We start from the raw sequence: 16,003 nt of genomic DNA on the forward strand, positions 1-16,003 counted from the left end.
ACAGATTAAGAATTCAATGTAACTTTAATAATCGTCACCCTGGAGAAGTTATGTAAATGAAGGAAATATAGAATTGTACGAATCTGTATTAGAGCTGCCATAAAAATGTGTATTAATTTTATATTTCCTTTCTGCAAAAATTCCTATACACATTTACTATTTAAAAAATCATTGTATAAAACTTTTAGAGTAACGCGTACTTAATGCTGACACATTTTGAAGGACTATATTTTTCCCGCGTCTTCTTTCAAAGTGACCGTCCTATTAAAAATCAGCTAAAACCAAAAAATAGTGATTACCAGAAGATTATTACATTTTTTTTTAATGTAGATTATTGAAATTACCTTGCTTGGCTTTGTGTCAGGATCGACACAAAAGAAGCCAATTCGTTCAAATTGAAATTTATCAAAAGGTTTTACAATATTTGCCATGCTTCCATCAATATAACCTACGACTTCTTTTTTACTGGCAGGATTAATATCGCTCAAAAAACCGTTAGGAACTTCAGCAGGGTCTTCTGGATTTTTATGCTTAAATCTGAAAATTATGGTATCTGTTGTAGTAGTGTCAAAATTTTGTTCAAGTACTCACTAATTTAATACTATTACTTACAAGGGTTCATAAAGCCTCACTGATGAAAGTGTTGGTTGACTGACCCAGTGTATAAACGCTTTTGGTTTGTTACTTTCCGAAACAGGCTCTTGTTTTACAATTAAATTTACAATTTGACCACTAGCATCTTTCTCTACACTTTCCAACGTAAGAACCACTCCTGCATGTTTGAGACCTACAGCTTGTTTAGGAGATAATCGTCGGAAGCCCTTCTCTTCGGTCTTGAAAAATATAAAATATAAATATTATACATACGGAACATGTTTCACTTTTTTCATATTCTACAGCTTAACTAACAGACCTCTCGAAAATCTGAAGCTTCGATGTAAACCACTTCATCAAACATTATAGTATGTTGACTTTTATCTGGTTCATTGGGAAAGTCTGGGACAGTAACTTTGATCGGTGACTCGTGAGGGAAGTTACTAATGGTTATCTTAAGAGGATCTAAGACAGCCATGTATCGAGGAGCTGTTATATTTAAGACATCTCTAACCGATGCTTCTAAGACTGCAGGATCCACTACAGCTTGAGAACCGGTTACTCCCATTAAAGCACAAAAATTGTTAATAGCTTCAGGTGGGAACCCACGTCGACGCAACGCGGTAAGCGTAAATAACCTACGGCATGAAATGGAATGTTCAGTAAAGAAAATAATATATGTATCACATCAAGAGTGTTTCTACTTTACCTAGGATCATCCCAATCAGAGACAATGCCTTCATCTATCAGCTTAGCAATTTTTCGCTTTGAGACGACAGTATTGCTAATATTTAACCTTCCATATTCCCACTGAACGGGACAATACAGATCTAATGAATTACACAGCCAATAATAGGATGACCTTCTTGATTGAAACTCCTTTGTGCAAAGTGAATGGGTAATATTTTCTATACTATCACACAGGCAATGGGTGAAATCATACGTCGGGTAGATACACCAAGTATCTCCAGTTCGATGATGTGGAGCATATTTAATTCTGTACGCAACAGGGTCTTGTTTTCCTTCTTCCAATGTTACCTTCATCCTCAATGTTGCTTCTCCTTCATCAAACTTTCCTATTTTCATATCCTGTTAAATGAAAGTGTTTATTTTGTTGTCTTAACACTATAAGTAATACAGTTGGAAATACTAACGTCAAAAAGTTCAAGACTTTCAGCGATAGGCCTTTCTCGCCAAGGACTGGGGGGTGGGTTAAAGCCCTTCATTTCTTCATTTTTCTGGTGGCAGATGTAAGCATGTCCCTTTTCTATAAGTTTCACAGCTAACTCATACAATTGTTGAAAGTAATCAGAGGAATGAGTGATTTTTGCTGGCTTATACCCAAGCCACTCGACCATTTCTGAAATTCCAGTGAAAAATTTCTCTTCCTCCTTTTCAGGATTTGTATCGTCATAACGCAAGTAGCAAATTCCATTATGCGCTGCTGCATACCTGTGAGTTTATTTCTTATGTTATGTTTATTTAATACTTTCTTTCTATTAACAGGAAACTAACCCAAAATTAATGTTAATGGCCTTAGCATGTCCAATATGTAAAATCCCATTAGGTTCTGGTGGAAACCTAGTACGCACTTGGCCACCAGTAATCTTTAAATGCTCTTCCAATAATTTAGCAGTATTAGGAGTTACAACATAACCTTCAGTCTTATAATTTTCTCCAGGCTTATGAAAGTGCACCTTGGTTTTCATTAGTTCACTTATTGTTTGTGCTCCTACATGATCGCCTACCGTTGCACATTTTTCCTGTCCTATAATTTTTCAAGAATAAAGTCACAATGTTCCTAGTGGATAAAAATAAAAAATACTGTTTACCATTTGGTTTGATCTCTTTTGTTTCTGAAGGTTTAGCTTTTGCTGATTTAGGTTGTTTGGCAACTGGAGCAAGATCAGCTTCTGTTTTTGGTCCAAGCAAGTCTAATAATTGGACTTCGAATTCACTTTTGATTGCTTTTCCATCTGCCCATTTTAAAATATTACGTACTTCTTGCATTAGTGGTCCAGAGTTGAAACGATACCTAAATGAAATGTTAACATTATATACACAGTATCAAATCATTTTCCAATTAAGCAGTTTATTACCGGATATCTCTAACCTTTTTTCTATGATTTCATCGTTGTGTTTTTTAATCAATTTCTCAACTTCTTGTTCAATTTCTTCCGGTGAAACTACAACTCCTACACCACATGCTGTCTCAAATTCAGCAATATTGACAACACTTTCAATGTTACTTAATAAATAATTTAAGGCAGCATCGACTCTCTGAGTTGTATCCAATTTCTTTTCGACTATATATTGAGCAATAAATGGAATTTTATCAAGAATCTGTGCTTTAACTTTCGATGCCAGATGGTACAACAAAATCCCAGTTGTTGGTTCAATATGTCCATGTTTGGTCGCCTTCATTAAAAAAAAAAAATCAATTTTATAAGTAATTCTCAGATAGGCATATAAAAACAAATAATATTAAATGCACATTTTAATTGTGCCGATACCAAAATTCAATCTATTATGACAAGAACTTTACTTCCTAGTAAACGCCGGTAAATTATCTAAAACTTACTAACCTCACATATGGCGTTTTTTAAATTCTTGGTAACTTGGGCATTCTTTAACGTTTCTTTAGCCTTTTGTTCACTGAGTCCTATTGATTGAAAGAGTTTCACGTCGCTTTCAGTATCTGTCGTCATAGTGAAAGATGACAAATTACAATATATTACAAAATTCTGAAATGCCCTGACAAGTGCAGACCGGATTACACATAAATGAAGGAACGACGACGTGAATCCTTTTTCCACCTTTTCTCATCAATGAGTTTAAATGCCCCTAGGCAACGTAAAGTGAAGCCCCGACGAAACCTACCTAATGATGAGTTGAGAGATTCACGGGAAGGATCGAGCGACCGCGTCCTGTGCGACCTCCGGTGGAGGATGCAGACGGCTAATGCACTTGCCACCTGTTACAACTCTGGGCAGCCCGAGAAGTGGCTGAAAAAGTGATGAACTCACAAAAGCTCCAAACCCTGTATCTCCTCCGAAAAAAATCGACCAATCACGGTCCTTTATCGGGCCGGTGACGTCGTCCAATCACGGAGTCGGGTCACGGCCGGGGATTGCGGCTCGGCCGGCAACATAAACCTTGCAGTTCCTCGTTAATACTCTATTAATTTCTTTATTTCCAATCATTTCCATATCTTCTTAAATTCGGATATTCAAATTTGCGCCTTTGGCGGTCATGTTGGAAAATGGCGGTTGCGTCGGGCGGTCCTGTTGCGCAGAGCAGCGTGCGCGTTGCGCATCGAGTCGGACATCTTGGCAGTAGTCGGTGTCCAGTGGCCTTGCCAGCCCCTTCCCTGCGGAGCGAAGCCACCGCGACGGGCAAACCCGGTAAAACGGTACGAAGTCGCCGGGGGGGCGGACGCGTCGTGCTCGAGCTCTTCTCTCTGTCGGAGCCGCACGCACTCGAAGGCAGTCCCAATCGATCGCGGCGCCACTCGATAACGCCGATCGCACTCTCGGCCGGTACGTCGGGATATGAGGGCTCGCCCTGTGATTTGACAGTGATCCCCGAGGAAGTGTTAATCGGGAGGATTTTAGATCGCAAGGTATTAAAGACGCGCCTTTTCCCGGCGATTTCGGGGCGGCTCGACATGTCGGGACGCGCTCGATAAAATCGCCCGTCCCGGATAGCTTAGCGCTGCCGTGGCTCGTCTTCGCAGCCGTCGCTTTTCTCTCGATCGATCGGCCGCCTCTCGACGGACCTCGATGACTCTCCGATTTATATGACCCATCTGTTCTAAAAACCATCCAGGATCATCGCTTACCTCCAGCGCGACTTCGCGGCGTAATCGCCGGCGACCGAGTTAGTTCGGCCTTGCGGTAAAACCTTAATTGATTTTCCTGGACGGAATAGAAATTTCGAGCAATCCTCTTCGTGCATCGAGAAATGACATCCCCAGGTCGGCTGAAAGAGCTTGACCGGTTTCGATTATCGATTTGACTTGCACTCGCGATTTTTATGCCTTCGAGATTTGGGTACCGGTGACCCAAGGTTTTGCAATCGAAGTTCAGCAAATCGATCCCTTTGGGTCTGGAGGCAAAACGCATAAAATCACCCCATCGCCCGATATGACTACCTTATTTCTGATCATTTCCCCATTACCGAGTCTGCTTCCCGAGTTTTCTACCCGCGTTCCCACATCGGTTAAATCCGTTAGTCTGTTCAAATCGAGTTTGGGCGTGCATTTGTTGCGTCCAGGAGAGGAACATCGATCGGCCCGCCGTTATAACTGCCGGCGATAAAATGACCGGTTTCTCATTCTCACCGAAGAGATTTATTCGACTGATATTCCACCCCACCGAGCGGTTTCTACGGCTCAGCCTTTGATCGTTACCTTTTTAGAAACTTCATTTTCCGAATATAAGGAGGACGGATATAAAATCGAAACTTCTCCAGTTAGCCGCCAATGATTGCATACGAGCGCAGTTAATAACAGGCATTAAAAAGAAAAACGATTTAGGCCAATTTAAGCCGAAACCAGATCGATCACCCCATTGATAATCGTCTGGGTCGATCACCTGCCCCGAGGAAATTACCTGTCCCTGCCTGACCAATAAATGACCGTTTTCATTACTTTTTTACCCACCACTGTGTGTACTTCATTGAAACCGATAGTAACGACAAGTAATTCAAGAATTATTCATCTTCGACTCCGGACCAGGGAAGGGCACTTCCACTCGGCATGGAGAAATAATTTATGCTTGTTTAAAAAATGTACATGTATTCCTTCAAACCAGTGGAAGGGTGCTTCTACTCGGTACAGAGGTGATCGTTCATTTATGGTCGCCTAACAAAATCTATATGGATTTTTTGAAAGTCAAGGTCACGCGAGCCGGTTTCAAGAATCGAAGGGAAAAGGCCGGCTACCGAGTGGAGGGGAAATTTTCATTGAAAATCGGTGATAACGGGAAATTTTCACCCCAAGGTGGGAGGTGACCAGCCAGGAGGAGGGAAACCGGAAGAGCCAGGAATAAACCGGAAGGAACGATCGCTCGGGGGTAGCGGTTGCGATGACGGGGGAGGATGGCAAGGGGGTCGGGCCCGGAGGGGGCGGGGGGGCCAGCGAGGGGAGCACCACTGATAACGCGAACGTCAATCGGCAGAACGGGGCACCGGAAAAAGCACCGGTCGTCACCGGGACCAACATGGAGACTTTACCGCGACCTGGGAAACAGGTGAGTTCATTTTAAATGTCCGACTAACGCTTACATCTTATATGTCTTATCACTAGGAGATCCAAGGTCGAGATACCGGCCAAGTTTATCTGCGTTATCAACGTGACTTTATCTATCTAGTACATAAGGGGTAGGTTGTATCGATATTATTATTCTGGAGGATCCTTTACCTGGAACGAGCTTAACTGACGATTCTTACTTTACGTCTCGTAGAGGGAGTGCGAGAGATGGGGGAGAGAGTCGGAGAGAGAGAGAGGGAGCGTGCCGTTATCGCATCGACATTTGAGGTTCGGCGAGCAGGATTCCGGGAGCAGTTTTAAGAACAGTGGCTGATACGCCGGTGATGGTGTAATCGGGTTCCGGGCTTGTTTACGTTTGCAGAGCGTTCGACGCCGGGATATAATGCGGTTAGGCGGCTCCTCTGTCCCTTCTTCTCGGCTTTTTTCTCCCTTCTGCTTCTTCTTTTTTTTTTTTTATCGCGTAACCCGAGCCGCTTCGGACGCGATCGTTGGGCGGATATACGCGGCGGATATACGCGGCGCTACTCCGTGACGTCACTCATTTATGGGCTCTTTCGCGTCGATAAGACGGGGCGAAATCAGGGGGCGCAGGGGGATGATGTCAGGACGGGCAGGATAGGAATGCGACTTCGGAGCGAAATCGATTGGTTAGGGACTTGGTAGGTTTGCGAGATGGAGTGACCGTACAGGGCAGGTACAAGGTGAAATTAGTGGATTATGGACCTCACTTTTAGAGTCAACCTTTTCGCTGCTAAGCCCTTTCGACGTATGGGCGAAATTCGTTACCCCGGGCAGGCAATAATCGACCAAATGTTGGGCACGCGTATACGCCTTTCACGGTCAAAGGGCTTAAAAAGACGTACTTTATCTGCAGTTTTTGAATGGGAAGGGGATGTATTTTAACGCTGAATGCGAGGTATTGGGATGATTTCCAAGAATTAAACAGTTTTGTCGAATGAATGCGAACTCGGACCGTTTAGGACTGACAAAGCCAATCGACAAAGGAGCGAAATCAAGAAATTGCGAGCCGAGTCATTTTGTCAAATGAACGGGAAGTCAGGTTGTACAGAGCAGGGATAGGGTGCGACATTCAAGCGAAATCGGTACGTAGAGGAGCGAGCAAATTCGTCAAATGATCGGGAACTCAGGTTGTACAGAGCTGGCATTGGGGGCGATCGGAGCAAATTCGGCACATCGAGTAATTTCGACAGACGAATATAGCTAAACTTGACCACGTTCATTTTAACGCTTAACTTTGTGCCTAATCGCGTCCACGCATCCGCACCTTCGACGCGGCCAGTCTGCGTGGAGGTGCATTCGTATGTACTCGGTAATCGTGAAAGGTCGACGCAGAGCAGTCGCAGGGTGATTCGGTCATTCGAAACGGTCAATAGGCAGCTGTCGCCTCGGCCCGATCTCCCACAGCTGTTCCCTTTACGGTACTTTACTATACGCCCCGTACGTGCGATCGGGCCATCTCTCATTGACCAACACCGATTTCGGATTCCCTTCCCTGCCCCCCTCTATCTGCCCATTTGGTCTTCCACCTTATCGCGCGATAATCGGACGACCTTTGCACGATAAATCCCTCGATCGATCCTCCCCTTGCGAGGGAAACGCATTTAAAGGGGGGTTAATTTAATTTCTGACGGGATTACCTGGCCGGGGGTTAAATCATTCGTAAGCGGTGGAGTGCGTTTCGCACGATGTACCGGCAACCGCGAGGGGGCCTCGAATTCCCGGCTGGATTTGAATTTTAAAAGGGAGCTCGCTCGATGCATATGGTCACGCTTATATTTAGACACGAGGCACGGCACCGTGACGCGTGTACACCACCGCCGAATGCTCGTACCTCTCTTCGTGACCCTCACCCAGTACGTCGACGCGTTGCGATATTACGAGACCGCTAGCTCTTTAATTTTTCACTTGCTTACGTCATCGCCAAGTCGAACCCTATCAACATCCGCGACGAGCAACCATGGGCGCGACGAGGTCGCGGGGATTTTTCCACTTATCATTACTTTTTTTTTTTGGTTTTCACTTTTTACCCATAGATTGCACCGTCGACCAGCTCGCCGCTGTGCAGGCGCCCCTGCAATTTTGAAGTTCTTAAGGATGCAGAATTTTGTGCATTCCTATTTTCCTGGCCTGCTCGGGAAGGAATAATGGATATGGTACTTTGGGTTTGGATGGGCGGATTTAATGAGGAGGATTCGATGGTTGTTGATTTTGGAGCGATTTTGAGACTTAATTTATCCGATTTTTGGCCTCTTGAAGGACGAAATGCGGGGAATGGGATATGTGTTCGCCTCTGGGAAAAACTCCGGAACCCATTTGGCTCTTGGCCACAGTCCTTGTTTCTCTCGGCGAGGGAAACTGCACCGAATGGCCGCGGCCGCACACAGGGCTGCATGAAGGCAGAGTTGCACGTAGGGAAGTGCACAAAGATGCACGCGGGATGCTGCATCCTGTGGAAATTGCACCGGTGGCTTCCCGCAGAGATATTTTCCCGGAGTAATAGAGGATCCGAAAGAAAGAGAGAGGAGAACGTGGATGTTTCTTTTACGATTTGTATTGTTCGACTCGTGCCGAATTATTGTGAGTTCTTAATTCTGGTTGAGAGGAATTAATTTTTATTTCTTATTGTTTTATGTAAGATGTTCTCTGTCGGTGGTATCGAGTAGGGCGTTGATTTTTAGGGTCGTGAAGGAGAAATTCTGTATCTTATGAAGGAAATATTCATAAAGGGACAAAGGCAAAATGATCGGAGGTGTATGACTCTATTCCGGAGATCACGGGCGAGAAGACGTGATCATTGCCTAAACAACTGATATGGCTAAATCAAGACTATCTCTAGGAACAATGGACAGAAAGGACACTCAGTCTTGGAGCACAGAATCGAGCAGTGGGCTCTTATTCGGAATACTCTAGTTTTGAGGCATACACGCATATTTGTCTTATAATAGGCCATTATACCAGGCTGCGAGATATACGAAATATAGGAAAATTGTTAATAGCAGACACGTGTATTTTAAATAGCTCATACACTTATTGCGAGATATACAAAATGTAGGAAAATTGTTAATAGCAGACACGTGTATTTTAAATACCTCCTACACTTAGGATATTCGATGGAATAATGTCGATGAATCGTGGAATATGGACAAAGGAATCGAATTGATTGTTCGGAGAAAGGCCGGGCCGTTTATTGACATCACTCCGGAGGTTTCGGGGAGTTTAGACAAATCCGAGGACAGCTTTCGTTTCCTTTCCCAAGATAGATTTTCCTCGCGTATCAGATTGTCACGTTCTCTTTGTGTTCTTTGAGCTTAATCCTCCGAGGAACACGACCAGCCTGTATATCTCCGTTTCTTTATTGTGCACTGAAGGACTTTACGACCACTTGCCGCGTGAATGCGATCTTTACACCGTGTCCCCCTTTCCACGACTAAAAAGTAAAAATGCACCTCAACTTTTAGCCGGCGAATTATTGTCCATGTCGTTTTATCGGGACTCTTCGTCGGCCAGTCGGAGAGAATTTGTTGCCTATCGGCTTTGAAAACCCCGATCTAAGGGATTCGATACGAGGGAGCCTTTCCCGGTTTTATGGTAAAATTTCGAGGTGAATTATTTTCTTACTACGAGGAGTCGGCAGTTCATAGAAGGTACAAATGGACGGCTATTTATCGTGCGAACCGCTTCTACATTTTTAAGAGACCAGCTCGTTGCTTCACCCTCCTCGGTACACCTCGAGGATATTTCAGAGGCTCCCATGTCGCAGGGTGCACTTTTGAACCGCCATAAATAAGTGGATCGAAGGGGGTCGTACCCTTTATTCGGAAAGACGCAGGGCTGAGCCTCCTTAATCAACCCACGTGAGTGCTCTCGTTTCGCTTCAACTCACTTGCTTCGATTCGAGCATGCGACATTATTCACCTCGAACAGTCTAAATTGGCGAAAATGATATTCTCAAAAAGAAACGAATTACCCCCGATCTCTCGTTCTCTTCGTATCTTTATCTCGAGGGATCGAGAAATGGCGACATTTTTTGGGGGGAGAAAAATATGTTAAATTTTCATTTCCAGATTTTTTTTTTTAAGAAGCAATTCGCTCACTCACTTAAAAATTGGATTTCTTTCAATCTTGTCGATGGAGATTGCGAATTAATTAAGAGAAAATAAAATTTCACGTAATTTTCTACCCTCGCCAAGATATAGCGAAATTTCTTTTGAGGGTCACGGTCGTTTTAATCGCCTACCCCAGGGTTTCCCGGATCGACCTTAAAATTGGCCGGATGTGGGGTGGAGGCCGTTTTTCGGACTCATCCCCATGGGTCGACCCCTCCTGCCATGAGCTGGCTTCGAAGGGATCAATTACGCAACGAGGGTGCCTCGCAGCCCTTCCTCGTTCCTGTCCCTCTATTCCGGCGAAACGCTCTTCCGTTAGGGCGACTTCGAAGGAGCAGTGGCCCCAACAGGTCTTGCGGATATCCTGGCGGGGTCTGTGGCGCACCCAGTAAAAGGTGGAGGGAAAGGCGGCGAGGAGGTAAACGCACCCTCGGAATACGAGTCCGTGTCCACAAGAGGTGACACTAACGTCGGGCGAATTAACGCGCTCGTCGGGGGCGAACCTAGGATACGGTTTACCCAGCGGCCTGACCCCTTATCACGGGGTAAAGCGTTATCACATAGTTATCACGGAGCCGTGCGAATTTACGGGAACGGCTATTCTAGTAACGTGTTAATTAGGGCTAATCTTAATTTTTTTTTTTAAATTCATTTTTAGAGTTAAACAAGAGTTCTACGGTTTCGACGATTTTTAAGGACGATTTCAAAATGTTGCAGACTGACCCCTTATCACGTTTCGTTTTGAAAGTCGTATGGATTTACGAGTGCTTGCTAATTTAGGGCGTAGCTCTGGGGAGATTTCTATCGTTTGGTAGCTTTCAGCTTAAAATTGAGTTATGGGCGATTATTAAGTATAATTCCAAGTTGTCGTCGGAGCCTCGGTAAGCCGATCGGCGTTTTCTACCCGAGCCTTAACGAATCGATCCCGGGGTATTGAGTTCCCAGCTTGGAAGTTTAATTTACGTCTTAAGAGGGTTCTTGTGAGGAATTAGTAAACCCATCGTCCCTCGTCGGGTCGCGTCGATATCGGGCCCCCTCGATCCATCGGCATCGAGTTACGATTTGGATGCTTATCCGTCACCGGATGCTTCGCTCGGCCCAAGAGACCTCGCTTGCGCCATCGGTCCCGAAACTCGGCGATAAAACGTCGCTCTACATTTTTCATCGAGCTCGAACGTCGAGGGGGCCCCTCGCCTCGGTCTTTACGGGGAGATTTAAAATTCCTCGAGTCGAGCAGGGTTACTTCTTTTTCTTTTATTTGGGAGAAGAGCGCCGGATACGGCTCCCAGAAAATCCTGAAGGCCGAGCTGGAGAGCCGCATTGCGCGCAGGGAATTCCCTATTTATCGGGGAGATCGATGCGCCTTTTTCGCCGCTTTTTCCCCGTCTTTTCGCGAAAGGGCGAAGGGCTCTTGATAAGGCAGGCTCCAGGGCCTTTGATAAGACGCGGCTCGAGGGGACGATGCACCCTTAAAGAGGATATTCCGTCCTGGTTCTCCCTGAAAATCCAGGAGGCTTTTTTCAGCCATCTACGTCGCGAAGCCTGGGATAAAATGTTATGTTATATTTTTCGAGATACGGGAATTATTAATAAAACGATAGTTCATGAAGTTTGAAGCCACCTACCTGTATATCGCTATTTTTTGAGACTTTGTAAATTGTTAACTGATGTTTGCTAATTTTATCTTATGTCCGCTCTTCTTTCCTGGTTGGGGCTAAATGATTTGGGTTAATCGTTGATAACGTTTGCAGATACTCCCCGGTGGGAACGAGGATAAGCACTCGAAGGCTCGAATTGAGATACGGCGGTGAATTACGGGGCCATTTGTCAATTGTTTGTCCCCGGATGAATAGAGTCGTCTCTCAAGGCAATTTCATTGACGCGATTTAAGAGGGACGACTAAACGTTAACGTCGCAGACGCTGCGCCGTGGTTTACGGTTGGTTGTTAAAGGACATGGCGTCATTGGTACACGAAAGACAATCCCGGGCTATCTTTTACGTCGTTAAGGAGTGACGTCATCGAGAATTTCTGCCATCCTACTCGTGAAATCTCTTTCCTCGTTCCCTCTCTGGCCGTTCCCGCGGCCCTCCTTCGTCCTCTTCTCGTGATGAGACGGAAGGAGGCAATTTCACTAAGACGACATTATGACAGTGTATTCAAGCCTCGAGGAGAAATTACGATTCTTTTGTAAATGAATTTTTTTTTGTATATAGGCTATATTTAAATTATCTACAATTAGCAGATGTATATTTATTGAATGCGAGAGGATACACGTGTATGTGTGAATTTTTCTTGTGGGGGAAATTAACCGGAGAAAATTAATATCGATATTAGGATTTTATTAGGACTTCGCGATGCGCGCGAACAATGAACAATGGAAGCGCACGCGATCCTGAAAGAGAGAGAGAGAGTAAGGAATACAATGCGACCGAGACCTTACAAAGAGAGGATTTCCGACAATTTGCCAGCCTTTTCTTCCCGTTTTAGCGTAAGTTTCCCCAAGGATTGCTTGAGTTCTCAACGTATCCCGAGGGATGTACCGTACATTCGATTCTCTGTGATAGATGCATCCCTAGAGGAGAGGCGATGCACTTCTATCGGATGCATCTTAGGATGATCATACATCTCGCGTACGATACATCGAAATAATAGAATGTCTTTTCTTTTTATTAGTACTCGACTTTACGTCATTCGAAAATGTTTTTTTTTTTAGATATGAATTAGGGGTAACTAGCGTTTTCCCGTTAGACTATGAACACTCGTTGTAATTACTTTGACCTGCACACGACGTTCTCAATTGTAAGTCATCGTCTAATTAGGAGAGTAGCGAAATTAGAGGGCAATAACGACGGAGAGTCCTCGTTTAATTAGATCTTGCCGCGCCCGGTTTCATTTTATAAATGCGATCACGTGTCGCGGAAGGTTAAGGTTACACGGAAGGATTTGACGGGATCTTTTCGACTTTCTCGGGGGTAATTATACCCTTTTGAGTTTCTGACGGACTCTTCGACGTAATTTCCCTCGCACTCTCTACCTTACATACGGAATAACGAGGAACAACTCTCGGAATAATTGAGCCGGCGATTTTCTATTCGTCGAATCCCTATTCCGCGATTCTCACTGAAAGTAATTCTTTTCTCTTCACCGCGATTCAACGAAAATCTGCCGGAAAAATTTCGTGAAAAGCGGCGCAATTTTGCGGACCGAGCGAACCGTTAACAGCCGCGTCAAAAGTTTCCACTGGATGCAAATGTCTTTCCAGTTGGTATTTTTTAAGCTTTTTCGAAAAGAATGAAAATTAGCAACGATTGTCAAAGGCCGAGAGGGGTGCTTTTTGAGGTCATGTACACCTGGCCACGCAATTAGGGGGTGATGCACTGCCTGCAATTTCGTCCGGGCGATGCTGCATAAAAGCCGGCCTGCACTTTACGAATCCATTTATTCCCTTGTACGGTGACATAGGAGGCTGCAAATATTACACCGATTTCGGCACTACTGTCACCAGGGTACGAGGGACTTTAATGATTTCACAGTTTTTGGCGACCGCTTGTTTAGTCCTGACACTTCGTTAGGCATTCCCATACGTGGAAGCACTTGGGAATTTATTACATATCTTAATGCGGCATTACGGTGACCTTTCCTTCAATTTCCTTCTTTTCCTTCTTTTTGGTGGGACGTTAAAAGAGACCCTGTACTACGTCATCGGCCACCAAAGTGTTAATACTGCGTCGTATGACCTACATCGGCAGATCTTATGGCACCGTGTTGGTGCTTTACGTTGATTTATCCATATATATACACATTTATGAATGTGCAATCCGTGCCTGCGCGCAATGCGGTCTGCATCTCATATTCCTGCACGGCTGCTCGTAATAGTGCTTTCGCGTGCTTTATGCCTCGCCTGTGATTTCGGCTTATTTCCGGCTCCGAGGTTAGATTTTTCAAAGAATGCGGAATTTCCAAGACGCCGGGAAATGTATTTGAGAAATTAATTTTTTCAATTGTATTAAAAATTCGCCGTCGTCGATCCTTGATTTTCGGCTCTTACGGCCGGATTTTGCCCTCTGGTCTCTCTCGAGGTCGAGAATTTCGACAAATTGGCGAAAGCTCTCGTGCAAGTACGGGAACGGGTTATGCAACATATGGAAATTATGCAATTCCGGGGCCACTGAGATTTTGGGACAAGGAGGACGACTCCGTGAATGCTGGTCCATCGAGGAGGATATAATGGCTAATCGATAGCCTCGAAAATTAGTAGCCTTCGATCTGCGATTGAAATATCATGCATTCATGTTACTCATATTTTTTATTTTGTATTATATGTACATTTTTTATTATTATTGTAGAATGAGCGGTAATTGGTCGTGCCGAAGATGGTTAAATTTTCTCGGTTCACTGACTCCGGTCATATTTTAGACCAAGGATCATTTCGTATGCAGGGGCGTCCTCCGTTGCATAACATTTGCACCTGTCGGCACTGCAGAATGCGTGCATTCCCCCTTCACCTGTCTCCTGGGGGAGAAGTGCCGAGCCGAGGCTGAAAGGAATAATTTAGAGGGATATAAAACGCTCTTGAGATATGCGGGGAAACGTTTCGGTTTTTTTATTATACTTCTTTTAATATTCCGAAAAAAGGATTCCAATTTCCAAGTGTAATTTTCGAGGCTGGAGAGAGATCGATGGGAATCCGTAGCTCTGGGTTATCGGGAGGGGTATTGATACAGCATAGACCAGGTCACGAAGGAAACCTCTCACAAATTATTCGATACGCCTCGATTCTCCTTTGTCCCGGCCTCTGTGATTTGCATTTCATGAATCTCCGAGTTATTAGTGAAATGTACATCCTGGAGCTGACCGAAAAGGATGCCTCAGGGGCAGCCGATTCGGCGAGGGCGAAGTAATCACTCAAATGTACTTATCTCCATTTGAGGATAAGCCAAGGCTGAGATTCGTGGGCGGAGGTAGATTTTTTTTGTTTTAAATAAATACAAATAAAAAATGTATAAATCCGCGGGTCAGGCTATGACGTAACGATAATGCTCCCCTTCGGCAATGGACGACCGATTTACAAGTCGAAACGTTCATAGCATGTTTCACGAATTTTTCAAAATTTATACTCCAGGTTTTACTTCAATAAAACTCGGTCTTTTGACGAGCGTCCTCGGCTCAAGTTCCGCGTTTATTTGAAATGCTTAGTTTCAGTCGTTATTTCTTTTTCTTTTTATTATTCGTACATCCGACTTTCCAGGGAAATCTCATTGGATGGAATTGTGGCGCATGGGAAGGCCATAACCGCGCCGTTAAATGTCTCCAGCTCTCCCATTATGTCGGGCTTGGCAACTTGCCGTGGTTAGCCCAATTTCTAGAGCACTTACGTATTGCCCCGAGAGCCACCGTAATTCCGGCATCGGAGCTCTCCACGCGTTTGGCCAAAATCCGAGCCATTGATTAATACCTGGTCCCGATTTCCGGCCTGCGATAATCACCTTGTTTCGCCAGGAATTAATCGCGACCCGTTTGGAGGCCTCGACATTCACGGGAATGAATACGAATAAATGAGATCTCACATGGAAATATATATGTTGAATATATTCTTTATACATAAAAAAGATAACCACTTTCGTGTATACATTTTTTGTATAATCAATATATTTTTACATATATTTTTAACATCTTTCGTCCCTTTATGGCGACTAGAGCTAATCTCGGATTATAGTGGAACTCCTCGCCTAAAGGGTTCCACGATCTCTCGCAGCTCTTCTTAGCTAATGGATTGGCTTCGAATCTCCCTCTCGGAAGAGATCTCGGGGGCGGTTTCATTTCATTAGGCACCCCTTTTCACGAAAACACCCTCGAGCTTTGAGAACGAGCCGCGGTCCGTCTTTTGCGGACCCGAACGCAGAGATACTTTCGGTGCACTCGTTGCATTCGTTGCACTCGGTGCATCGAGGGGTGCACTCGCTCGCACGAGTGCTCGCCAAACGAGAGAGATAGGGAGAAGGCACCCT

General features: G+C 44.6%; 2 protein-coding genes across 10 annotated transcripts in view; one reads left to right on the forward strand and one right to left on the reverse strand.

The window, feature by feature from the left end:
* Positions 1–5: 5 nt before the first annotated feature.
* On the reverse strand, positions 6–3,440 carry LOC105697683 (probable glutamine--tRNA ligase). Its single transcript, XM_012421245.2, has 10 exons — positions 3,180–3,440; positions 2,708–3,012; positions 2,427–2,629; positions 2,110–2,362; positions 1,749–2,046; positions 1,304–1,683; positions 914–1,232; positions 613–833; positions 345–537; positions 6–275 (listed from the first exon to the last, which is right to left on the reverse strand). Exons 1-10 carry the CDS (start codon positions 3,300–3,302, stop codon positions 225–227), a joined length of 2,346 nt encoding a protein of 781 aa, XP_012276668.1. The 5' UTR covers positions 3,303–3,440; the 3' UTR covers positions 6–224.
* A 2,226-nt stretch (positions 3,441–5,666) lies between these two features.
* LOC105697544 (ankyrin-2) overlaps positions 5,667–16,003 on the forward strand; it is an 87,605-nt gene continuing 77,268 nt past the window's right edge. For 7 of the 9 annotated variants that reach the window (XR_001103843.1, XR_001103844.2, XR_001103848.2 and 4 more), the window contains exon 1: positions 5,667–5,846. Coding sequence is in view for 3 of the 9 variants with exons in the window: in XM_012420910.2 (XP_012276333.1) it covers positions 5,682–5,846 (165 nt within the window). In the remaining 6 variants the exon portion in view is untranslated. The remainder of the gene's footprint in view (positions 5,847–16,003) is intronic. The other 2 variants (XR_001103847.1, XR_001103846.2) reach the window with 2 other exon arrangements.

This window comes from Orussus abietinus, unplaced genomic scaffold, assembly GCF_000612105.2.
Source record: "Orussus abietinus isolate OABI.00-Male unplaced genomic scaffold, Oabi_2.0 scaffold39, whole genome shotgun sequence".
In the NCBI taxonomy this organism is placed as follows: Eukaryota; Metazoa; Arthropoda; class Insecta; order Hymenoptera; family Orussidae; genus Orussus; species Orussus abietinus.